The following is a 24,415-nucleotide window of genomic DNA, read 5'->3' on the forward strand; positions in this document are numbered from 1 at the left end:
GGCGCGATCCTGGAGTCTCGGGATCAAGTCCCGCGTCAGGCTCCTGACATGGAGCCTGCTTCTCCCTCCTCCTGTGTCTCTGCCTCTCTCTCTCTCTCTCTCTCTGTCTATCATAATAAATAAATAAATAAATATATATATATATATTAAAAAAATACTTAGAATCCAATGAGAACAAAAAATATATGTTCTTATAGACTTTTATGGTTAGATTATAATTTTTTACTTTTTACTTTTTCCCTGTCTCACCACCAGCCTTTGAGTCCTCCATATTGGGGACCAGGCAATCATCTTTGTTCCCCTCCTTCTTGCCACAATGTCTGATTGAGTAGATACTCAATATTTATTTAGATGTCCAGTGTCTAATTTTACATATTTAAGCTTAAATATTAAATCAATTTAAGTATTTACCTTAATATCTGCTCAACTAAAGTAGCAACCCTGGAATCCTGTCTCTATTTATTCCACTCCTACTTTCTTGGCCTCACCCAAGTGTCATGGAAATTCACCAGAAATCTGTGTATTACTTGGCTTATTTTCACTGTGTCCCAGCAAGCAGTGGCTTATGCATTTCTGTATCTCCTCACACATTTAACAACAAAAAGAAAAAGGTGATGAAGGGAGTGAAGACAGTCTTTTCATCATCCATACTTGGGAAGGTGAGCTGGTAGTGCCATCCTTGACATGAAGGAGCTACTTAAACACAAATTGGATTAGCAGGACAGGCTTAGAGCCTGCAGGAAGGTATTATACACTGCTCTGTGGAAACTCCTATTGTTTCATTACAAACCCATACTCCACAATGTCAATCAAATGAAAGATTGATTTAGTCTACTAATAAAAAAGAAATAAAAAGAGTTACAAAATGAAGCAAGTTTTAATAGTGCCAAGAAAGTTGATTAGACAATAGTTGAGTTTAGCAAAACTATAATTAAAACATCTGAAACGAAAAAAAAGATCTGAAATGAGGTTTTTTAAAAAAGATTTTATTTATTTATTGAGAGGTATAAGGGAGAGGGAGAAGCAGACCCCTGCTGATCAAGAGAGCCCCCACGTAGGGCTCAAACCTAGGACCCTTAGATCACGACCTGAGCTGAAGCAGAAACTTAACTGACTGAGCTACCTCCTGAAGTGAGTTTTAACATGTATTTTTTAAGAAATACACTCCCGGAGATCCCTGGGTGGCTCAGCGGTTTAGCACCTGCCTTTGGCCCAGGGCATGATCCTGGAGTCCCGCGATCGAGTCCCACATCAGGCTCCCTGCATGAAGCCTGCTTCTCCCTCTGCCTGTGTCTTGGCTTCTCTCTCTCTCTGTGTTCTCTCATGAATAAATAAATAATATCTTAAAAAAAAAAGAAAAAGAAACTCCCTAAAAATGGTCTCTACTCCATCTTGTTCATCAAAAAGACTAATATTCAATAAGAAATATGATTAAAAGGGCAGCCCCGGTGGCGCAGCGGTTTAGTACCGCCTACAGCCTGGGGTGTGATCCTGGAGATCCGGGATCGAGTCCCATGTCAGGCTTCCTGCGTGGAGCCTGCTTCTCCCTCTGCCTGTGTCTCTGCCTCTCTCTCACTCTCTCTGAATAAATAAATAAATCTCTAAAAAAAAAAAGAAATATGATTAAAAGATCACCTCAACAAGGAAAAAAATAATATATGTGTGATATGTGAGAAGTTTCAGATGTATCTGGGCATTTCAAATGAATTGAAGTCCCTAAATCTATTTAGACTTAATCTAATTAGATTAACAATCCCAGGATAGTACAAGAATTTTCAGTGGTGAATACAGATCTCCCATCAGTAATCTCTGAGAAACCATCAGGTCACAAAGATGACAAAAGATAAAGAAAAGCCAAGGTATAAACTTGCCAAAAAAGGAAAAAAAGTTTAATTATGGGATTATGCAGACAGGTGAACTTGAGGCTGATTCCTGGCAAAAATTCTAGGAGATTCAAATCTTGGTTCTGTATTTAATGGCACTGTGATCTTGGACATATTTGAAAACTGCTGCAAGGATTAAATGAGATAATACATAAAAAGCATTTAAAATAGGGATGCCGGGAATCCCTGGGTGGCTCAGCAGTTTAGCGCCTGCCTTTGGCCCAGGGCATGATCCTGGAGTCCTGGGATCAAGTCCCACATCGGGCTCCCTGCATGGAGCCTGCTTCTCCCTCTGCCTGTGTCTCTGCCTCTCTCTCTCTGTGTCTTTAATGAATGAATAAATAAATAAAATCTTTTAAAAAATAAAATATAAAATAAAATAATAAAATAAAATAAAATAAAATAAAATAAAATAAATAAAATAAAATAAAATAAAATAAAATAAAATAAAATAAAATAGGGATGCCTGGGTGGCTCAGCGGTTGAGCGTTTGCCTTTGGCTCAGGGCGTGATCCTGGAGTCCGGGGATTGAATCCCACATTGGGATTCCTGCATGGAGCCTGCTTCTCCCTCTGCCTATATCTCTGCCTCTCTCTCTGTGTCTCTCATGAATAAATAAACAAAATGTAAAAAAAGGATTTAATAGAACACCTCCTATATAGAAAATTCTTGGTAAATGGTAGCTATTACTATTTTTCTATCTCCAGCACTTCAAAATGAAGACAGCTAGGTACTGATAAGGGGTCTTCAGGATCAAGTCTCATCTGTTTAACTTCGTTTTTGTGGCAAGGTGTTAAGTGCAGGGGGAGAAGGCATTTCTAGGCAGTTAATTGGGATGGTATCTTTATTTTGAAATGGCATTAGATAAAAATCTCTTGTAAATCCTTATGAAAAGATTGGATTTTAGGAGCATTGGGTGATTGAATAACCAAACTCACAGTACTGATTCATAAAATTGACCTCTCCATGCCTTAGTTTCTATCTGTAGAAACAGTATAGTAGTACCATACTGGGTTGTTATGCAAATTAAAGCTCTTAGAACAGTGCCTGGCATTTAGTCAGCACTATACAAATAAAACATGAACAGAAGCTTCTAGTTGCATGCTTTTGCAGTACTTGGCTCCAACCTCTTCAACACTTCCATCAAAAACTTGTTACATTTTCATATGATATGCTGGTCAAATTTTCAAATGCTATAAATAATGGATGATGGAATCAAAATAAAAAAAGATCTTGATAGACAAGGTAGAAATGAAATAAAACATATGAGATAAAATTAAGTCCTGGATAGAGATTTTAAGAAATTTTTTTTTACAAGCTGAGCAATTAATGGGAAGTTTAACTGCATTAAGAGAACCGGAGTGTCCTGATGAAGACATTGTCTGGATATAGACCCAAAGATGGCAGGCATAGCCTGCCCATCAGGAATTCCTTCCTCCCCTTCCTTAGCTTCCTCGTGCTCGTAAGTAGTGGCTCTGGGTACAAGGGTGCGCTTGAGAACACAGATGAACACTAAGGAAATGTGAGGCAAGAATGGACCATATTTCCAACTTATTTGGGTAGCAGAAAACATCCTCTGGTTGATATGGGAAGATAGCCTCAAGATTTGTGAATGTAATTAGAAGTTTATCAGGGTACCTAATGGCTCACTGTGCTACATGCTAAAATAAATTCTCCTCTAATCATGATTACTATAGGATTTATCTAATCTATTTCCTATAGGAAATCAAGCTACTCCCAGGCATTTTATCAAACTTTTCTTCATAATAATCCCTGTCTCTGACAAAAGAAGATTTTGTCATCCCACAGTATAGATAAGAAATTGAGGCAAAGAAGTAAAGTGAATTGCCCTGGGTCACAAAGAACTGAAATTACAATTTAGTATCTAATCTTAGAGCGCACTACATGATATTTGGAAGGGAGCATATTGGAAGCACATTATATCCTCCAAGAAAAGGCCTATTTACCTTAATCTTTGGGAAAAAGAAGATTAATTGTATTTTCCTTGGGGCATGCCAAAGATGTTGAGGAGACTCTATAGATTCCACATGCTTATTCTAATCCTTTTCCAAATACTTGGAAAGTCTTGATTTGACCATTAGGAAGATGCTGGAAGTTAACTTTGTCTTTTTTTTTTTTTAATTAAGGCAAATATTTGTTTGCTAGACTCTCCAAAGAAAGCAACTAATCAAGAAAGCTGTACAGTACAGCCATGCTATTTCAGATAACTTTAGACAAGAAAGTGTCCAGATAGGCATAAATCCAGATGGTTATCTCCCTTTATCACCCAGCCCTACAATTTATTCTCAGACAACGTCACTGTCTAGGGACTAGATAGAAAAAGGTCAAGTAGGGCAGCCCTGGTGGCGCAGCGGTTTAGCGCCGCCTGCAGCCCAGGGCGTGATCCTGGAGACTCGGGATCGAGTCCCGCATCAGGCTCCCTGCATGGTGCCTGCTTCTCCCTCTGCCTGTGTTTCTGCCTCTCTCTCTCTAGCTGTGTCTCTATAAATAAATAAATAAAATCTTTAAAGAAAAAAAAAAAAAAAGAAAAAGGTCAAGTAAAAACAAGGTTTTAACTTCAAAAGTTCCATACAAAGAGAATTTATTGTTATAATGATTTACACTTAATTATTTCACCTAAATACTAAACAAATCCATCTTAATTATAAAAACCTGGAAAATGAAGTTAAGTATACCAAATGAAACAAAAAGCATCCATTACGCCACCACCCAGGAAGAACCTCTTGTACCTGTTACAATGGGATATTTTTTAAGGCTCAGTCCTCTGGTCAGGCCATGAGGGAATCAGCCAAAAGCTGCAACCCTAAGGTTCTGCATGTAGTTTCCCTTAAATTAAGTAAGAAAAATGGTGACTTATTTGTAAAAGTCTATCTTTTATTTTCTTGGCACTTGTCCCAGAAAAGATAAAGCTATTTCTCAATATTAAAAGTAAATAAATTCCTGGGGCATCTGGGTGGCTCAGTCACTTTGAGTGTCCAGCCCTCAGTTTCAGCTTAGGTCTTGATATCAGGGTCCTAAGTTCAAGCCCTGCATTGGGCTCTAGGGTGGAGCCTACTTAAAAAAAGAAATAAATTCCTAGTTGCATCTTTTTGGTCTAAAAGATTTATATCATAATTCTCAGATTAAACTCATTTGCCCCAAGTGGTAAATTGTATAGCCAAAATAGATTGTCTTATCTCTTTATCAATATATACACATAGTCACATATACTGAAGGTCATGATTTTAAGTATATTTTGGTTGGGTTCTTCCTCTCTCTTGGAGAAAAGAGACACACATTCAGAACCCATAGGAAGGCTGGGTCAAGAATATATTAGTAATAGCAAAAGGTGAGGGTGGTAGCATCTTTTCAATTAGTGAGCAATGTTACCAAGACAGCACCAAATTTCAATCCACTTCTTTTTCCTGTCCTAAGGAAAAATCATGCTATTACCTTTTTATTCATAGCCACACCATCCTCGCAGTCGAGCACCGCGCAATCTACATTCAGGAAGGGAATCTTCTTTATTTTCTTCTCATCATTTCCAGGTACATAGAGCACTGCCCTCCGGGGAATGTACCTGTGATTGGATGAGGAACTGTACCCAAGCCTGGGCACATCAGCTGCCAGAAATGGTTTCCTGCAGGAGACATAATTGGGGTTAGTCTAGAATAGAATCTATTTACAAATTTTTGAAAAACTTTATCTTAATGCAAAATAAAACGGGAAACATGATTATTTTAATTTCAGCAGATCACAATTACATATAACTAGGAAAACAATAACAGAAATAACCAAGAAACAAAATGCCTTTTTGGCTATAGTTTAAAATATATATAGCACTGTTTATTGAGACAATCTTCAGACAAAAAGAAGGAGTGTGTACCTATTTCATCTTGGAAAAACATTCCAGTATTAATATATTATCTAGATAGTATCCATGAACAAAGAGAAAAGAAATTTATATCCAGAAGGTCCTAAATAACTATCTATAATTATAAGAAAACAGAAGCAGAAAATAAACAACCTATATAAACATTAGTCTATGGCCCTCTCCCTGCCAATGAGTCTAAAATAGGCAAATAAGTGATTGAAGTTCAGTTTTAACAACAGACAAGGATGCTTGGCTACTCTGTAAGGGAGCAAAAAAGATAATGAATGGGAAAAGATCACTACTAGCTCTGGAATGGAAGGCAACTTCATTACTGAAAACTTCAGGTCCTTCATCAATAAAAATAATACTAATTTTGCAGGTCGTTGAGAGGGTTGAGTTAAAGAAAATAAGGCACATGAAGCACTCAGTAAGGGCCTGGTAGATGTGGTGGTACGCTTTCCAGGAGTACAGACAACTGTTATCTTAGTGGAGAAACTAGGTGTCAGCGGCCCCTGCCGGCTTCTGACCCCTGCTCTCTCCTTCCATTCCCTACTGGACACAGTTTAGGCTCTTGTGGAAATAAGAGAAGTTAGCCAGAAGCTTGTTTGGCTCATTACAGCCCTCACCCCTAACCTGGTCCATACTTTGGAGCTGGGAAAGCTATGGTTTAGCCCATAACATATGGTAAAGGAAGGTGAGATCAGGACCAGCTACATTATTTTTGGGCCCAGTCTACAATGAAAATATAGGCCCTTGTTCAAAATTTATTAGGAATTTTAAGATTGTTGACAGAAGAACATCAACCAAGCCCCAGACCCTTTTAAGCACAGAGCCATATGTGACTGTCCAGATGACATATCTACAAAGCCAGCCCAAACACGACAGACAAGCTATATATGTCATGAAGCGCCCAGTTAAGAAAAGGTTAAAGCCACAGCAAGCCAGAAGCACCCTAATGTTTTACTCTGCCCTGAGTACACAGCATCATCCTTTCCAAATATATATCAGCTCTACTCTTCATGAAAACTTCCTTTTGCTAATGCCATCAAATATTTTACATGGATGTAACATTTTGCCATGATTAGGGTACCTTCTGAAAATGAATCTCACGAAAAATCATTCATTCTTTGGTGGCCTGTCAATTTTGTGTGTGACTCCTCATTCCTTCTTGTAGCCAACCTAAATACACTATAAAATTTGAGTCTGGGTCTTATTTTCCACAGCATAAGCATTATGCTACATCAGGTATGGCAAGATACAAATGGATTTTAAAAGTGGTGCATGTGTTGGGATGTCTGGGTGGCTCAGTTGGTTGGGCATCTGACTCGGTTTTGGCTCAGGTCATGATCTCAGAGTTGTGAGATCAAGTCCTGAGTTGGGCTCCATGTTCAGTGGAAAGTCTGCTTGGGATTCTCTTTCTCCCTCTGTCCCTCCCTAATGCATGCACTCGCGTGCGCTCTTTCTCTCTCTCCCTGAAATAAATAAAATCTTTTTAAAAAACTGTACATGTTTTATAAGACATTTTATTTAATATAAAATGTATTTTGAAAGAATATATTATGGTGAGCTAATTGAAGAAAACTGAAACACCTGTCATTGCTTTGCACTGACTGAGAATATCTGGTTTATCTTTTAAAAGCGAGAAAATATAATGATGTAACAGCAAGAATCATATTTTACTTATTCATACTGGAATCCAAAATTTGCAATGTATCCATTTCCTTAATTGGTAAAAGTAATTAAACAAGATGAAATCTTATTTACCAGGAAATGCTTGGGGTCAAAATTACTCTTCATCAGAATTTGTTGTAACTGCACATGTAAAACCCAAATAGAGGATTGAGAATGGCTCTAGTAGAAAGAGCTTCAGTGGTCCTTCCTAGATCTCTCACTTCACCTGACAGAGTAAATGTCTGGACACATCTGTTTATTGGCAACCGACACTCATTTAATGAAAACTGAGCTTTTTTCCACGTGAAATAGCTTCTGACCACCATTTCAGCTCCAGCCACTGTGGTCTCCAAGCTACACTATTTGAATCTCAAGCCTGAGCTCCCAGCTATACCTCATGTTGTAAATCATATCACCATCATGCTAAGCACTTGAGTAAATCTTTTCTAGCACATTTATATGAAGTGTAATTTTAAAACAGATGATCACTTAAAAAAATCTGCCACTGTTAATGTTTCTGGTTTCCCAGATAGTCTTCTATAATCATTAAAATATTATTTTGCTCATCTCCTGCTCAAAAACTGTCAATAGCTCCTCAACCTATATGATTAAGTTCACTCTCAGCTGATATTCCTTTTCTCAACTTATATCCCGTTATTCCCATTCAGTAAGTATTTTAGGAAACTTAGATTTTGATCATCTCTAGAACATGCCACAGTCACTGTTTCCAGAGTACCTTTGCTTCTGCTGTGCTTCTGATGGAAAAGTCTTCCCTTTCAGTTTATCAGAATATTAAGGATCCTTCAAGTTCAGTTCAAATTCCACTCTGAATCTTGAGGCTTTCTTGACTATTATTTTTTTTTAATTTGTATTTATTTATGATAGTCACAGAGAGAGAGAGACGCAGAGACACAGGCGGAGGGAGAAGCAGGCTCCATGCACCGGGAGCCTGATATGGGATTCGATCCCGGGTCTCCAGGATCGCGCCCTGGGCCAAAGGCAGGCGCCAAACCGCTGCGCCACCCAGGGATCCCCATTCTTGACTATTATTTAAACTCTCTCATCTTAAACTCTTAGAGCATTTATCACTCATAACCAAACCAGAACCAGCAAAGGACTGCTATCAAGGCTGCTACTAAGGCTAAAGTTCTGCTATCAAGCTAAAGTTAATTAAGATGGCAGAAGAGTTCTGGAAAAGCAACTGATGATACAAATCAAAAGACCTAAAAAGTTTTCTACTTTTTGACCCAGTAATTTTAAGTTGTTTGACAAAATTCCTTTTGGAAATTGTTATAGACCGAATGTTTGTGACTCCCTAAAATTCATATGTTGAAATGTAATCCCCAGTGTATTTGGAGGTGGGACCTTTGGGAGGTGATTAAGTCCTGAGGGTTTTGCCCTTAGAAAAGAGGCCCTAGAGAGCTCCCTGTCCCTTTATGCCATGTGAGAACATGGTAAAAAGACTGAAGTCTACAATCAGGATGTGAGTCCTCTTTAGACACCCAATCTGTCAGAGCCTTGATCTTGGACTTCCCAGCCTCCAGTACTATGAGAAATACATTTCTGTTGTTTACCGGTCACCCAATCTACGGGATCCTTCTATAACAGCTGGAATGAACTAATAGACCGGAATCTATCTTAAGAAAATAATTAGAAATAAGACTAGAGGGGTGCCTGGGTGGCTCAGTTGGTTAAGCATCTGCCTTCAGCTCAGGTCATGAGCCAGGGTCCTGCGATTGAGCCCCACATTGGGCTCCCTGGTCACAGAGAGTCTGCTTCTCCCTCTCCCTCTGCTGCTCCGCCTGCTTGTGCTCTCTCTCTCAAACAAATAAATAAAATCTTTTAAAAAAAGAAATAAGGCTAGATATGTGTATTAAGAAACTGAAAACCACTTTTAGGTCCAACAGTAGGATGAATTATAGTATATATATTCAAGGAATATGATGCTATTGTTAAGAATAATGTTTATAAAAATATTTAATGTTAAGGTAGTTACTGCTATTTTTAAACAGAGGACATAACATTATATATACAATAACATTTCAACTTTGTAAAAAAATGCAAGGGAAAATATCGGAAAGGAAATACACCAAAATATTATGAGGGATACTTATGAACTGTAGAGTTTGGGATTAAGATTTTTCTGCTTCTGCACATTTTTTCCTATTTTGCATATTTACTAGAAGAAGCATTACTCCTTTTTTAAAAAATTCATTTTTTAAGGTTTTACTTATTTAAGTAATTTCTACACCCAATGTGGGGCTCGAACTTACGACCCCAAGATCAAGGGTCACATGCTCTTCTGACTGAGCCAGCCAGATGCTCCTTTAAAAAATCTCTTCTAGGGGGATCCCTGGGTGGCTCAGTGGTTTAGCACCTGCCTTTGGCCCAGGGCGTGATCTTGGGGTCCCGGGATCGAGTCCCGCGTCGGGCTCCCGGCATGGAGCCTGCTTCTCCCTCCTCCTATGTCTCTGCCTCTCTCTCTCCCTATCATAAATAAATAAATAAATCTTAAAAAAAAAAACTCTTCTATAACTGGCTTAACACAAATCAATAAAATCACCCAAAAGGTCTCAAATGGCTTCATAATATAGTAGAAAAGATGGACTATATGCAATTTAGGATATCTGACCATTTTTGACCTACAAAAATAGCCATTTTATATGGCTCAATCAAATACCGTGATTGGCATTCAGAAGATGGGATGAGAAGCAAGCCATCATGCAGCCCCAGTGGCACAGCAGTTTAGCACCGCCTGCAGCCTGGGGTGTGATCCTGGAGACCTGAGATCTAGTCCCACATAGGGCTCCCTGCATGGAGCCCACTTCTCCCTCTGCCTGTGTCTCTGCCTCTCTGTCTCTCTGTCTCTCTCTCTCTCGTTCTTTGTGTCTCTATGAATAAATAAATAAAATCTTAAAAAAAAATTTTATCTTAAAAAAAAAAGATGCAAGCCACCATGTCACTCTAAGTGTTAATTCCCTCTTCAGTAAGAAGCAACATATAGCTATATGTTGCTATATCTTATACAGGGGAGAGTTCACCGCAAGCAGTAAAGCATCATGCACTTAGCTATTATGATTATCTGAAACTTGTCACCCACGTTCAATGCTGGTCAGCACAGCCCTACATCAGGAATCTTGTCTCCAGCACCCTCTTCCACTAAGTCTTGAGTTCTATGAGGGAGAGAAAGGCCTATGTCTCCTCCAAACCGCTCAGCACAGGGCCTTACACACAAGGAGATAAACAATTCCTGTTACCGTATCATCTAAAAAAGCCAGCAATCCAGAGGTGGGTATGTAGGACAGATCTGCAACCACAGTGTCTTTATTCTTCTTGTGGAAGAGTCAAATTTTAGTGGTGATTACAGGCAGGAGGTCATTTTTATTCCCTCTTTCCTTTGCCATCCTGGAAACTCTAATCCGACCCATAGTCTTTTGCTTCTTTTTCCATATTTATCCCCTCCTTTCCATAAACGCGGTGTTAACAGGCTAGTTTATTTAGGGCCTCATTAACCTAGACCTAGATGACTATGGAAGCCTCTTATCAATCTTGCCTTCCAATATATTCTTTCATTTATTCGTTTGTTCATTTGTTCACTTATTCAGCAAGCACTGATTAAGCACCTACGGAGAGACCTACACTGGGTCACCACTAGCATATGTCAGGTCCTTTTGTGCAAATAAGAAAAGAGGGCCCCCTGGCACCTTCCAGCAGGTAGAAGGGCAAAACGACACCTCCTACTTCTGAGGCAGCATGCTTTGGTGAGTGGAGATACACTGAAGCTCAGTCCTGACACATGCCTCTCTGTAGGCACCCCAGATCAGGGCATACCTCCACACAACTGTATGTAGGGGCTCTGACTCACTCTGTGCTGAGTGCAGTGGGGAGGTGGCACAAAAGAAACAGGACATGCCCAGAAGATCCAGGGAAGAACACCCAAACGATGGTCTGCAAGCAGCTCAGAAAGTCTAAAGTACATAATGAAGCTCCAGAGAAAAGGATCAAAGGCAGTAAAACTGGAATAATGAAAAGGAGAAAGGTATAGAGGGGGTTCGGGCTTCAGGTTCTGTTGCAGACTCTGAGGTCCAGGAGGGGGCTGTTGCTGGGTAGGTGGCAGAAGCCCATCTCAGCTTCCTCAAGCCTCTCTCTCATCCCTATACTGCTTCTGTGTCCTTTCCTTCCCCATCTCTGGCTGTTTCAAAATCTGTTCCACACTTGAGTTGTGCTCAGCACTGACTATTGTGTATGAATACAATTGCAGTAGGTGACAAGAGCTAACTTAATTTTATCTTACATATTTGGAGTTAGGGCCTCTTGATAGTCAACATGTAAATGTATTCAAACAATATGCAAAACAGGTCTTAAGAGGAGTTGAAAAAAATCTGGTAGCCTTATGGTGAGTTCTCTCTACAGAGGGACCTTCTTTTGGATGTAAAATATCCCTTGGCAGGTCCAGGGGTTCTTTTGGCTGGAAGGGGGCCCTCCTGGCCCTCCTTTCCTCCTCTACCTGGTAAATTTTTATTAGCCACTTATATAGCTAAAAGTACCCCTAATGCTGCAGGGGTTTTCCACCTGGGATTCAATATAACCATCACTCGGGGACCTTTTAAAAATGGTCAGGAGTACCTAGGTGGCTCAGTTGGTTGAGTGTCTGACTCTTGATTTCAACTCAGGTCATGGTCTCAGGATGGAGAGCCGCATAGAGCTCTGTGCTCAGTGGGGAGTCTGCTTGGGATTCTCTCTCTTCCTTTCCCTCTGACCCCCACCCTGCTCACACACTCTTTCTCTAAATTAAATAACTAAAAAAATTTTTTTTAAAAAAGGTCAAAATTGGAATGCCTGGGTGGCTCAGCAGTTGAATGTCTGCCTTTGGCTCAGGGCATGATCCTGGAGTCCCAGGATCGAGTCCTACATCAGGCTTCCTGTATGGAGCCTGCTTCTCCCTCTGCCTCTATCTCTGCCTCTCTATGTCTCTCATGAATAAATAAATAAAATATTTTAAAAATAAATTAAATAAATAAATAAATAAAAATTTAAAAAGTCAAGATCAAAACCACAATGAGCATCACCTCACACCAGTCAGATGGCTAAAATTAACCAGTTAGGAAACAACAAATGTTGGTGAGGAAGCTACACTGCTGGTAGAAATGCAAGCTGGTGCAGCCACTCTGGAAAACAGTATGGAGATTCCTCAAAAAGTTAAAAATAGAACTACCCTAGATCCAGCAATTGCACTGCTAGGTATTTGCCCCAAAGATTTAAGTGTAGTGCTCCAAAGGGGCACCTGCACCCCAATGTTTATAGCAGCAAAGCCCACAATAGCCAGACTATGGAAAGAGCCCAGATGTCCATTGACAGATGAATAAGGAAGATGCGAACCATATATGTAATGGAATACTACTCAGCCACCAAAAAAATGAAATCTTGCCATTTGCAATGACATGGATGGAACTAGAGGGTACTATGCTAAGTGAAATAAGTAAATCAGAGAAAGACAATTATCAAGATATCACTCATGTGGAATTTAAGAAACAAAACAGAGGAGCATAGGGGAAGGGAGGGAAAAATAAAATAAGACAAAATCAGGGAAGGAGACAAACCATAAGGGACTCTTAACCATAGGAAACAAACTGAGGGTTGCTGGAGGGGAGAGGGGTAGGGGGATGCGGTAACTGAGTGATGAGCATGTGATATAATGAGCACTGGGTGTTATTTACAACTGATGAGTCATTGACCTCTACCTCTAAAACTAGTAACACACTATATGTTAATTAGCCCCATCCAGCATAATCAAATTCAATTCATTGGTAATAGGGCCAGGCTCTCTCAAATATATATATTTGAGCTAAGTCCTTGTGAGTTATATGAGGTGTTGCTGCAGACCAGTACTACTGGTCTCTTATCTGTCCTCATTGAGAATTTCCCATCTCTCATAATAGCATCTACTATCGTCACATGGGAGCTTGTTAGAAATGCAGAATCTGTCCCCCCTCCCCAAGTCCCTCTGAATCAGAAACTACATGTTAACAAATCTCCAGGGGCTGCTTATCACATGGAAGTCTGAGAACCACTGCTCTAGGCTGATTCAACTTGGGAGCATGTTGAAATCATCTGGGGAACTTGCAGATATGCTGACATTAAAGCTCCAGCCACAGAAAATTTGGTGTCATTGGTCTGGGGTAAGGCCTAGGCTCTGGGACTTCTAAAAACTCTCTATATGGAGGTCTTCTGAGGAGGACCAATGTGTAGCCACTATCTTAATACAGGAAATTTTGCCCCAACAAAAATTTCTCAAGTCATGTGCTACTGCTATATATAAGTAGATGCCAGGAAAAGAATAAGTTCATAACTGAAAATGTAGCAAACTTAGAAAAAAATCCATGTTTAAAGAAAAGTTGTTCTAGTAAAAAAAATTAACACACCAACTGCTAACAATATTTGAAATAAGAGCAATAATCAAATGAGCTAATGGCCATTTTAAGATCTACAATTTGGTACGCAACTTCTATACCCAACTTAGTGGTTTCTTTATTTAGCTGATAGTAGTACAGATGTCCCTACAGTAGCTGCCCATCACAATCACCCAAGGAACAAAGAAAAAGAAAAAACCCTAGGCCACACTCCCCAACCCAATGAAATAAGAGCACAGCGGTGAGTTTCAAGCATCAGTGTTTCTTTAAAGCTTCCAGGGAAAGTCCAAAGTGCAGCCAAGGAAGAGAACTTCTGCACTACCATTTGCAAGGACAACCAAAATATCTTGTTGGTCCTAGAAAGGACTAAAGGTTGCTGGACTTCACCAGTCGCCAGAACTGAATCCTACCATATTTAGGCAGGGGAGCTGGGTACCAACTATGCAAATTATCCTACTAATCAAATGGCTGGGGAATGATAATTTTGAGAGGAGTGAGGAAAACCTTCTTGGCCTGGAAATCATGATGTTCTACATCCCCCACTCACTGAACCAGTAGCCATCACCTGCAGGGGCTTGAAAGTGGTGTGGGGTGAACAGGAAGTCTCTGCTATACTAGGCACTTCAAACTAGAGTCTTAGATCAAGTCCACAGTGAAATAAAAAGCTTGCCTTTGTTTTTAAAGATTTTATTTATTTATTCATGAGAGAGAGAGAGAGAGAGAGAGAGAGAGAGAGAGGCAGAGACACAGGCAGAGGGAGAAGCAGGCTCCATGCAGGGAGCCTGACGTGGGACTCGATCCTGGGTCTCCAGGATCACACCCTGGACTGAAGGCGGTGCTAAACCGCTGAGCCACCCAGGCTGCCCCATAAGTTTGCCTTTGTTAACAGAGAAGGAAGTCTCATTTCCAGTAGCTGGAGGGGCTGAACCTGCAGCTCCTAGGAAGCAGAGTGAGAAAGGACGGGGGACTTAAAACTAAGCAAAATCCCTGCCACTAACAGGACCCAAGACGAGCATAGTATATTCTTGCTTAGTAGTTCCTTTTCTTTTCTTTTTTAAAAGATTTTATTTATTTATTCATGAAAGACACAGGCAGAGAAAGAAGCAGGCTCCATGCAGGGAGCCTGATGCAGGACTCGATCCCAGGACCCTGGGATCACGACCTGAGCCGAAGGCAGATGCTCCACCGCTGAGCCACCTGGGCGTCCCAGCTTAGTAGTTCCTCATGACCCATGATACTGAGGTAACAAAATTAGTTAAGTTTCGCTACAGCGAATACTGGTGCCTCTGATTCTGGGTTCAGGTATACTGCTGAATTTTTTTTTTTTTAAGATTTTATTTATTTATTTGAGAGAGAGAGAGCATGCATGTAAGACAGAAAGCACAAGCAGGGGAGAGAGAGAGGGAGAAGCAGACTCCCTGCTGAACAGGGAGCCTGATGCAAGACTCACACCCATGACCCTGGGATCACCATCTGAGCTGAAGGCAAATGCTTAGCCAAATGAATGCCCAGGTGCCCATAACTGCTGAGTCTTATCTGCTTTGTATTTTCCAAGGAGTCACATTTTCCTCTACTTGGAGCCAATTTAATTCAAATTTACAATTTTCGCAAAAATCACAGTCATCTGAATAGATGCAGAAAAGAGCAACTGACAACATTTTTAATGATAAAAACATAGAAATGAAAAACATAAAAATGAACTAGATTTGAAGGGAAACTTCCAAATCTTGAAAAAGAAAGACTAAACTGAAGGCAGTAGAGACAGAATCCCAAGTTAACAAATAACAATCACCCAGCCTCTAGTTTCCTGAGAATCCACCAGTGCTCCACCAAAGTGTCCAAACTCATGCTGTTTTGCTTTTGAAGTTATAACGAACTCATATTCCAAGAAGAGCCCTGTATATCAGATACTTTTACAAATGCTGGGCCAACTGACCATTGGCCTATTTAACAAATGTATTTTTATTTAGGTGAAATGTATTTATACAGCAATTGGAGTTTTTAAAACAGCAATTCGATTTTATTTTATCATATTTAATTTTTAAAAGCAAGGGTGAGCACACACGGCACAGTGTGGCCACTGAGATGCTAAAGACAAGCCTTGGAGCCTTGAGGAGCGAGGCAAAGATGGAGGACAGTGAAGACTTCCCTCATCCCAGTAGTGGCAAAGGAGGGAGGTGGCCGAGGATGGTGGTGCGGGGAGCCAGGGAGCGGGGGGCAGCTCCCTGGCTCCCGGCAGGGAGGGTGTCTTGGCCTGACTTGGGCTGTGTTTTCAGGTGTTTGTCACTGCCCACTTTCCAAGCCCAACTCTCCAGCCTGCCCACATCCCTTTCAGAAATTCCTTTTCTGCCCAAGTCAGTCCCAGCTAGTATTGGCCATTTACAACTCTACACACCCAAGGCACAGGATCCTGGTGAGCAAGCACCTGCTTTGCATTGTGTACTCAGCACTGAGCCTCGCATATTTAGGGACTCAGGAAATGTAAGCTGAATGCAGGGAAGAACAAACTCAGGGCTAGCTGGGTGGTGAGAAAGGGCCACATATTTCCACTTGCCTCTGTCCCTCAAGGGCTAGCAAGGAGAGCAGGCATAGGTGCTTACCTGGCTTAGTTGGTAGAGCATGCAACTCTGATCTCACGGTTATGGGTTCAAGTCCCATATTGGGTGTAGAGATTACTTAAAAATAAAATCTTAGAAAAAGGATAATAGGGAAATGGTTATTGTAATGCTCTGCAGATTTCATCAAATTTTCTTTCCAAAAGTACTAATTCTACTCCCACTAGCAGTACAGGAGCCCAGGCTCCTGACATCCTTTTAACTTTTACACTGTGGTTTTGGGGTATTCAAGGAGAAGAGGTGTGATGTAGTGAGTGAAGGCTGCCATGGAAAGGGGCTGGAGGGGTGCCTGGCTGGCTCAGATGGTGGAGCGTGCAACTCTTGATCTCTGGGTTCTGAGTGCGAACCCCACATTGACTGTAGCGATTACTTAAAATAAAATCTTTTTTTTTTAAGATTTATTTATTTACTTATTTATGATAGACACACAGAGAGAGAGAGGCAGAGACACAGGCAGAGGGAGAAGCAGGCTCCATGCCGGGACCCCAATGCGGGACTCGATCCCGAGACTCCAGGATCGTGCTCTGGGCCAAACCAAACCACTGAGCCACCCAGGGATCCTCCTTAAAATAAAATCTAAAAAAAAAAAAAAGGAAGGGGATGAGATGTGAAGCCTTGGGGAAAGGTTTACAACAGCCCTATTTAAGTAATGATGAAACAATTTATGGATTGTATTAATCCCTTCAAAACTGGCATTCCCCACCTTGAGCTGATCTATATTCTATCATTTTACACTCCTACCATGTCAATTTTTTTATTATGGTAAAATATATAACACAAGATTTATCATTTTAAACATTTTTAGGCACACATTTCAGTGGCATGAAATATAGTCACGTCATTGTGCAACCATCACCACCATCCATCTCCAGAACTTTTCATCTTTCCAAACCCACTAGACTCCCCTTCCCCTTCCCCCAGCACCTGGAGACCACCACTGATTGTTCTGTCTCTATGAATTTGACCACTCTGGGTATGTCATAGAAGAGGAATTATACACTGTCTTTTGTGCCTGCCTTTTTTCAGTATAACGTCCTCAATGTTCATCCATGCTATAGGATGTGTCAGAATTTCCTTCCTTTTTAAGGCTGAATAATATTCCATTGCACGGACATATTGCATTTTGTTTATCCATCATCTGTTGGTGGACATTTGGGGTATTTCTACTTTTGTACTACTGTGAATAATGCTATTAGAAACACTAGTGTAGGGCAGCCTGGGTGGCTCAGCGGTTTAGTGCCGCCTTTGGCCCAGGGCCTGATCCTGGAGACCCGGGATCGAGTTCCACGTCAGGCTCCCTGCATGGAGCCTGCTTCTCCCTCTGCCTGTGTCTCTGCCTCTCTCTGTGTGTGTCTCTCATGAATATATAAATAAATTAAAAAAAAAAAAAGAAACACTAGTGTACATATATCTATTTGAATCTCTGCTTTCAATGATTTAGGGTACTTACCCAGAAGTGCAATTGCTAGATCATATGTTAATTCTATATTTAATTTTTTTTTTTAGGAATTCTCATACTGCTTTCCACAGTGGCTGTATCAATTTACATTTCCACTCAGATATTATTTTTAAATATTTTATGCTGCATTTGAATCCAGTAATGATTGAACGGGTATTTTGGACCCCCTCCCCAAAAGAATTGTCTTTTATGTTCCCTTTAGAAATTTCCTTCCAGGGGTGCCTGGGTGGCTCAGTGACCTGTCTTCAGCTCAGGTCATGATCTTGGGGTCCTGGGATAGTCCTGTGTCAGGCTCCCTGCTCTGTGGGAAGTCTGCTTCTCCTTCTCTCAAATAAATACTATCTTAAAAAAAAAAGAAATTTCCTTCCAAAAATTTTAATAAATTTTGGTAGATTCTCATTTGTTTATAAACCTAAGATATAATAAGAAAACAAAGCACCATTTAAAAATAATACATCAGGCACCTGGGTGGCTCAGTGATTGAGTGTCTGCCTTTGGCTCAGGTCATGATCCTGGGATCCTGGGATTGAGTCCTGCATTGGGGTCCCTGTAGGGAGCTTGCTTCTCCCTCTGCCTAAGTCTCTGCCTCTCTCTGTGTCTTTCATGAATAAATAAATAAAATATTTTTAAAAAATAATAAAAATAAAAATAATACATCAATAAATTTCTAGTTAGGATACTGCACAGAAATGACAAGGTCCTTCAAGTTCTTTTAGAGATTTTGACTTGGGGTACCTGACCGGCTCAGTCAGTAGAGCAGCAACTCTCGATCTGGGAGTTTTAGGTTCAAGCCCCATGTTGGGTGTAGAGATTACTTAAAATAAAATCTTTTAAAAAAGAAAATAAGATTTTGACTCTTAAGAGCTGATCAAAGTTAAAACTAAAAATTTCTTGGAGTGTCTTGCTGGCTCAGTAGGGCACACGACTCTTGATCTTACGGTCATGAGTTTTAGCACCCAACTGGATGTAGAATTTACTTAAATAATAAAAAAATAAAATAAAAATTTCTTATGAAAAAAATCTGCACAAATCCATAGCTATAGGACAGATTCCTGATGGGTTTCCTCTATTTGGGGCTGGATCTTCATTCCTTTGAGACGGCTGGAGGAGTATAACTGAGCTATATCTTTGTTTCTTCTAAGTTTATACACTAGGAAAAACTGAGTTCTGTGTTGCATGGCCCATAGGTCTGACCTTGCATGACAATTCTGGTGCTTATGGAAGAATATATGTAATTAGAATGAGGATAAAAACTCATTTAACCGGGCAGCCCCGGTGACGTAGCAGTCTAGCGCCGCCTGCAGCCCAGGGTGTGATCCTGGAGACCCTGGATCGAGTCCCATGTCAGGCTCTCTGCATGGTGCTTGCTTCTCCCTCTGCCTGTGTCTCTGCCTTTCTCTCTCTCTCTCTCTCTCTCTCTCTCTCTCTCTGTCTCTATGAATAAATAAATAAAATCTCAAAAAAAAAAACCTCATTTAACCAATCCTTTCCTACTCCCACAAAAGACAGTAAAATTCTCCTATGAATTTCAACCATGCTTATGACTTAATAATAGGTATTTATGCCAGCATCTATAATAACGGAGGCCTACTTATGTTCTCACTTTCCTAAGTTCCCAAGTGCCAGAGAGATTCCCTATTCTGAGGACTGTTTCAGTTACTATGGCAACAGTGCACAGAGAAGGGGAGAGCTTTCCTTGGGCACGAGAGTAAAAGAACAGCTATTTGTCCTCCCATTGGCAGAACAGGGCCATTCGTGAGATTAGCATGTGGTGGAAATACAAATAAGCGTGCAGCCTGCTTCAGAAAAGCCAAGAAAACATTTTCAGGGCAAATTCTCTCATGAAGCAATTCTATCACACCTTAATCAAATGCTCCATTTTGTACTGAAGTGAAGATATAGTTTTTTGTGTCCAAAGTAGACACACAAGATAGCAGTTTGTGGTCCACTGTGGGTTTGCTTCTAAGCCCTGGACATAGGATGGGGCAACCCAGGGGCTGTGGACCAGCCTTTTAGCCATTGTGGGGTGTCATGTACAAAGAGGGTGACTGGTGAGGGAATTCCCTTTTAAACTATCCTTGCCATGGAGCCCCAGAAAAAAGAGTGGACACTGGACAAAGGGCAGACTTAGCAGGAGTAGGGGGGAGAAAAAGAATCTATATTTATGCCCAGTTTGGTGAAGTTTGTGTCATGCTATTTCACAGCAGATCTCTGCCTCCTCAGACCATCAGAATACCAAAAGGCAAAGCAAGTGACCCCTGCATGGAGGTCTTTTTTCACACAGAACAAGAAAGTAGACAACCAACCATGTCAAAAATTTAAGATACTCGTTATGCTAAGTGAAATAATAAGCCAAATACAAAAGGACAAATACTGTATAATTCCACTCATATGAGGTACTTAGAATAGTCAAATTCAGAGACAGGAAGTAGAATGGCGGTGGCATGGGGAAGGGGAGTTCCTATTTAATGGGAAGAGATTTCAGTTTGGGAAGATGAAAAGTTCTGGAGATGGTGGTGATGGTTGCACAACACAGAGAATGTACTTAATGCCACTGAATGGTCCACTTAAAAATAGTTAAAATGGCAAATTATATATTATGTATATTTTACTGCAATGAAGAAAAAAGTTACCAAATCTGTTTCCCTTGTCATATCCATGCTATCATTTCATAAACACAAATGTATTGATCAACTTTAGTATTGATCATGCATCCAATAAATACTGAGTCCACTGCAAGCTGGTCCTTGCTCAATATAGGCTGTGTGGGGGCTGAGCAAATACGGTTATAAAGCTACGCATCCAGCACACCCTCAATGTTGCACATGCATCTGCCTGCTATAGCTGCAGGACTCTATTTCTCTAGATGTGTGCACAACTTGTGTAGGGATAAGTCCCAGAATTGGGGGGAAAACACCTACAATAGTGTGACCATGAATGGGTCCCAAAGAAGGGGGCAAGTTTTCCATGAGAACAGAGACCCACATTTATATCCCATATGGATTAGTCTTTTTTTTTATTAGTCTTTATTAATAACTGTTATGGGCACCTTTCAGAGTTAGTCTTCAGACTCAGGCATCTGGTAGCGCCTCTGAGGGTCAAGACTGCCATTTTTCTGAAAGGAAGATGAGGCAAGGGAAGGGTTTGATATTGGCTAAGCCAGGCCAGCCCAGCAGCCAACAAGGAGGAAAAGAAGAGCAAGAAGTCTATTCTGGAGGAGGTGAGGGAGAGGAAGAGGATGTGAAAAAGGAAAGGAAGGAGGAGAAAGAGGAGTTGCGAGGGGAAAGTTGGGGTGGATAAGAAAAGTGGGAGTGAAGGAAGGCAGTTGGAAGTGAGGGTGCAGAAAGGGACAGTGGAGGAGGGGAGGGGGTAAGAGAAGACCTTTGTTTTTCCTCAAAGCTCCTTGTTTTGTGTTGAGGAGGGGATGACAATAGAGCATGTGCCTGTTACTGGGTATTCACAGTAATCCCACTTTCTTGCTCTACTTTTGGTGAGAGAAGGAGGAGCAGAAGTTTTATCTGAACGGAAAACTGGAAGGATTTTTTCTTCTTGGAGTGACACTGAGGTCAAGAGGGAAACCTGCACTCCTTCACTGAACACGGTTAAGAACACAATGAGATTAGCATCTCTTCTATTTCTGGGCTGCTTCCACCAGGGGCTCCTAGAAACACAAAGAAGTCCAAGGATATTGTTCATTAATGGTTAACTGTTGATGTTGCTGAGGACTTGGTCCAGGAATGACACTCAGGACCTCTGCCCACAGAGATTTGATAGATGAATTAACAAGTGTAATTCCACCATCGCATACGAGATATAGTACCTGTCGTAGCACAGAACATGGGAGCTTTTTGGTAAATTGTTATAAAAACCTAAAGGACATGCCATCAGATTTTCCTCTGCCTCTGTAGAGATGATATGGAATCTCTGAGCCTGAGGAATAAATAGCATACTGTTTCATTTCTGACCAAAGGTGAACATTCAGAGTATGGCTTTCTGTTTAGATGGTTCATTGTTTACATCCCTTGCCTAAGAAGATCCATTCTAAAACAAGTTGCAGAAAAGACAATATTTAGTAGTTAATATATTAAAACAGCCAGTGAAGAGTATAGGAAATATTACCATAGGTCTACCAGAAAATTTTATAAAAAAGACCATTCACAAAATTTCTCCCTTTAGAGATTCCATCAGTAACTAGGTATTCTATCTCAAAAAATAATAAATTAAAAACTGAGATGATTATTTCCTGACAGAGCTTTAGAGGTAACTGAGCAAATGTGAACTAGAAAGATCAATTTCTCCTTAACTTTTTTTTAAAGGTCACGAAAGAAGACTGTCAACCTGACAGATGTAACCATGGATTCTTTCACAGAGCTCTTCAAAAGCTCAAAGGCTGCTAAATGTGTCAAATTAATGCATCTCCCCCATGACCGGGTTCTTTGATATGAAAGTAATCATGGGAGATTTTTTTTCCCCTTCCAGAAAATGGCTCTGCAATTTTGAGAAAATAGTTCTCTCCACATCTTAAATTTTTTTTTGTAACTGTCATGAAAATGATGTGGGTTAATGGAATCTCCATTTTTCTCCCTAGATTCTCTCAAAAATTCCTTTCAAGTGTCAATCTCAATGAAATAAGGCCAGAATGTTACATAGCTTAGAATTTTGATATTGTTAGCTATGGTCCTTTGATTATCCTGATTTGTAGATTTTGGGAGGATTTAATATTGATCTCTCTCTAGCACTGAATAGAAAAAAAAAAAAAAAAACAGTCTGAGTCTAATTGCCAGACCCATACCACACACACGAAAGCTGTGAATACAAGCTGTGATCACGAATCACGTGTATGTGGCTTTGATTGTGTGGGACCCACAATAAGATTAAGATTTTTTTTTCCTTCTTAATTATTCAGAGCTAAGTGTGATAAAAATTAAAACTAAACATATGGATGTGATCATGAAGGCTTTTTCTAACATAGTTGGTTGGTTTTTTTTAAGTACATGTAACTTGCTACAGGCACTAATTCCTTTAAATATCTATTTAAGGCCAGATTTCCTAGAACTTGCTCTAATTTTAGGGGAGCTTAGGTTTTTTTTTTCTTAATTCAGTTCCACACTTAGCATGTTCCAGCTTGAAGTACAAAAGAGCTTCTTTTCCCTTTATTTTTGGTTCCCTCTCAAACCACTTTTTTTTTTTTTACTTTATAACTACACCAATATTTTTTATTTCTTTTTAATAATAAATTTTTTTTTATTGGTGTTCAATTTGCCAACATACAGAATAACACCCAGTGCTCATCCCGTCAAGTGCCCCCCTCAGTGCCCATCACCCATTCACCTCCACCTCCCGCCCTCCTCCCCTTCCACCACCCCCAGTTCGTTTCCCAGAGTTAGGAGTCTTTATGTTCTGTCTCCCTTTCTGATATTTCCTACCCATTTCTTCTCCCTTCCCTTCTATTCCCTTTCACTATTATTTATATTCCCCAAATGAATGAGAACATATAATGTTTGTCCTTCTCCGATTGACTCATTTCACTCAGCATAATACCCTCCAGTTCCATGCATGTTGAAGCAAATGGTGGGTGTTTGTCTTTTCTAATGGCTGAGTAAAATTCCATTGTATACATAAACCACATCTTCTTTATCCATTCATCTTTCGATGGACACTGAGGCTCCTTCCACAGTTTGGCTATTGTGGACATTGCTGCTATAAACATCGGGGTGCAGGTGTCCTGGCGTTTCATTGCATCTGTATCTTTGGGGTAAAACCACTCTTTTTATTAAGTTTTTTATTTTAATTCCAGCAGAGTAAACCAAAAGACTACTCTTATTGAATGTGTACTGATACTTAGTTTTTGATGGAATAAACCGGTCAAACTCAGAAACATTTTTATGTAAATATAAGGGAATAAAATTAAAAATTAAGAGGTGAATCTTTTCCATAAGCTACATGTCAATGATAATCTATGTTTTGGTTTACTTGTGACTTGATTCACAGTTTTCTGGCCTAAGGACAAGAGAGATAAAATAGGTTATACAGAGAGTAAGACAGCCAGACAACTTTTTAGTATTTGTCTTTGGAATACATTAACTAATTTTAAAAGCTAATTTAATTTTACATTCTATCTAGACCAACACTGGTGTTTTGTCTTCTATTGGAAAGTGCTAATGATATGCTACGAGTTAAGTGGCTCAGAAGATCATTTGGATGACAATGACAGACCACTTGAGAATGAAAAATTGTTGAAGGTTTTGTGGCACCCAATGGACAATTTCCAAAAGATTCTTCCTCTGATTCTGGTTTCCAGAAACGCAAACAAGTTACAGAGAAATACTAAGCTACAAGTCAGGAGACATAAAACATCCATTCTTAGATCAGCCTCAGATTTCAGCTACTGATTGCCTGGCACATTTCCCAACAGCTCTTGGTACCCTGGTCCCATTCTTTGTTCCATCTCATATCTTCTTTCCATTCCCACTTGTGTCTCCCAAAGAAGTGCTTCCTTTAGC

The 24,415-nt window shown here is 40.2% G+C and overlaps 1 protein-coding gene across 5 annotated transcripts in view; it reads right to left on the minus strand.

The window, feature by feature from the left end:
• CLYBL (citramalyl-CoA lyase) overlaps positions 1–24,415 on the minus strand; it is a 285,596-nt gene that overhangs the window by 133,454 nt on the left and 127,727 nt on the right. For all 5 annotated transcript variants that reach the window (XR_005984055.1, XM_041731042.1, XM_041731041.1 and 2 more), the window contains one exon: positions 5,337–5,523. Coding sequence is in view for 4 of the 5 variants with exons in the window: in XM_041731042.1 (XP_041586976.1) it covers positions 5,337–5,523 (187 nt within the window). In the remaining variant the exon portion in view is untranslated. The remainder of the gene's footprint in view (positions 1–5,336; positions 5,524–24,415) is intronic.

Source organism: Vulpes lagopus, chromosome 16 (genome assembly GCF_018345385.1).
Source record: "Vulpes lagopus strain Blue_001 chromosome 16, ASM1834538v1, whole genome shotgun sequence".
Lineage (NCBI taxonomy): Eukaryota > Metazoa > Chordata > Mammalia > Carnivora > Canidae > Vulpes > Vulpes lagopus.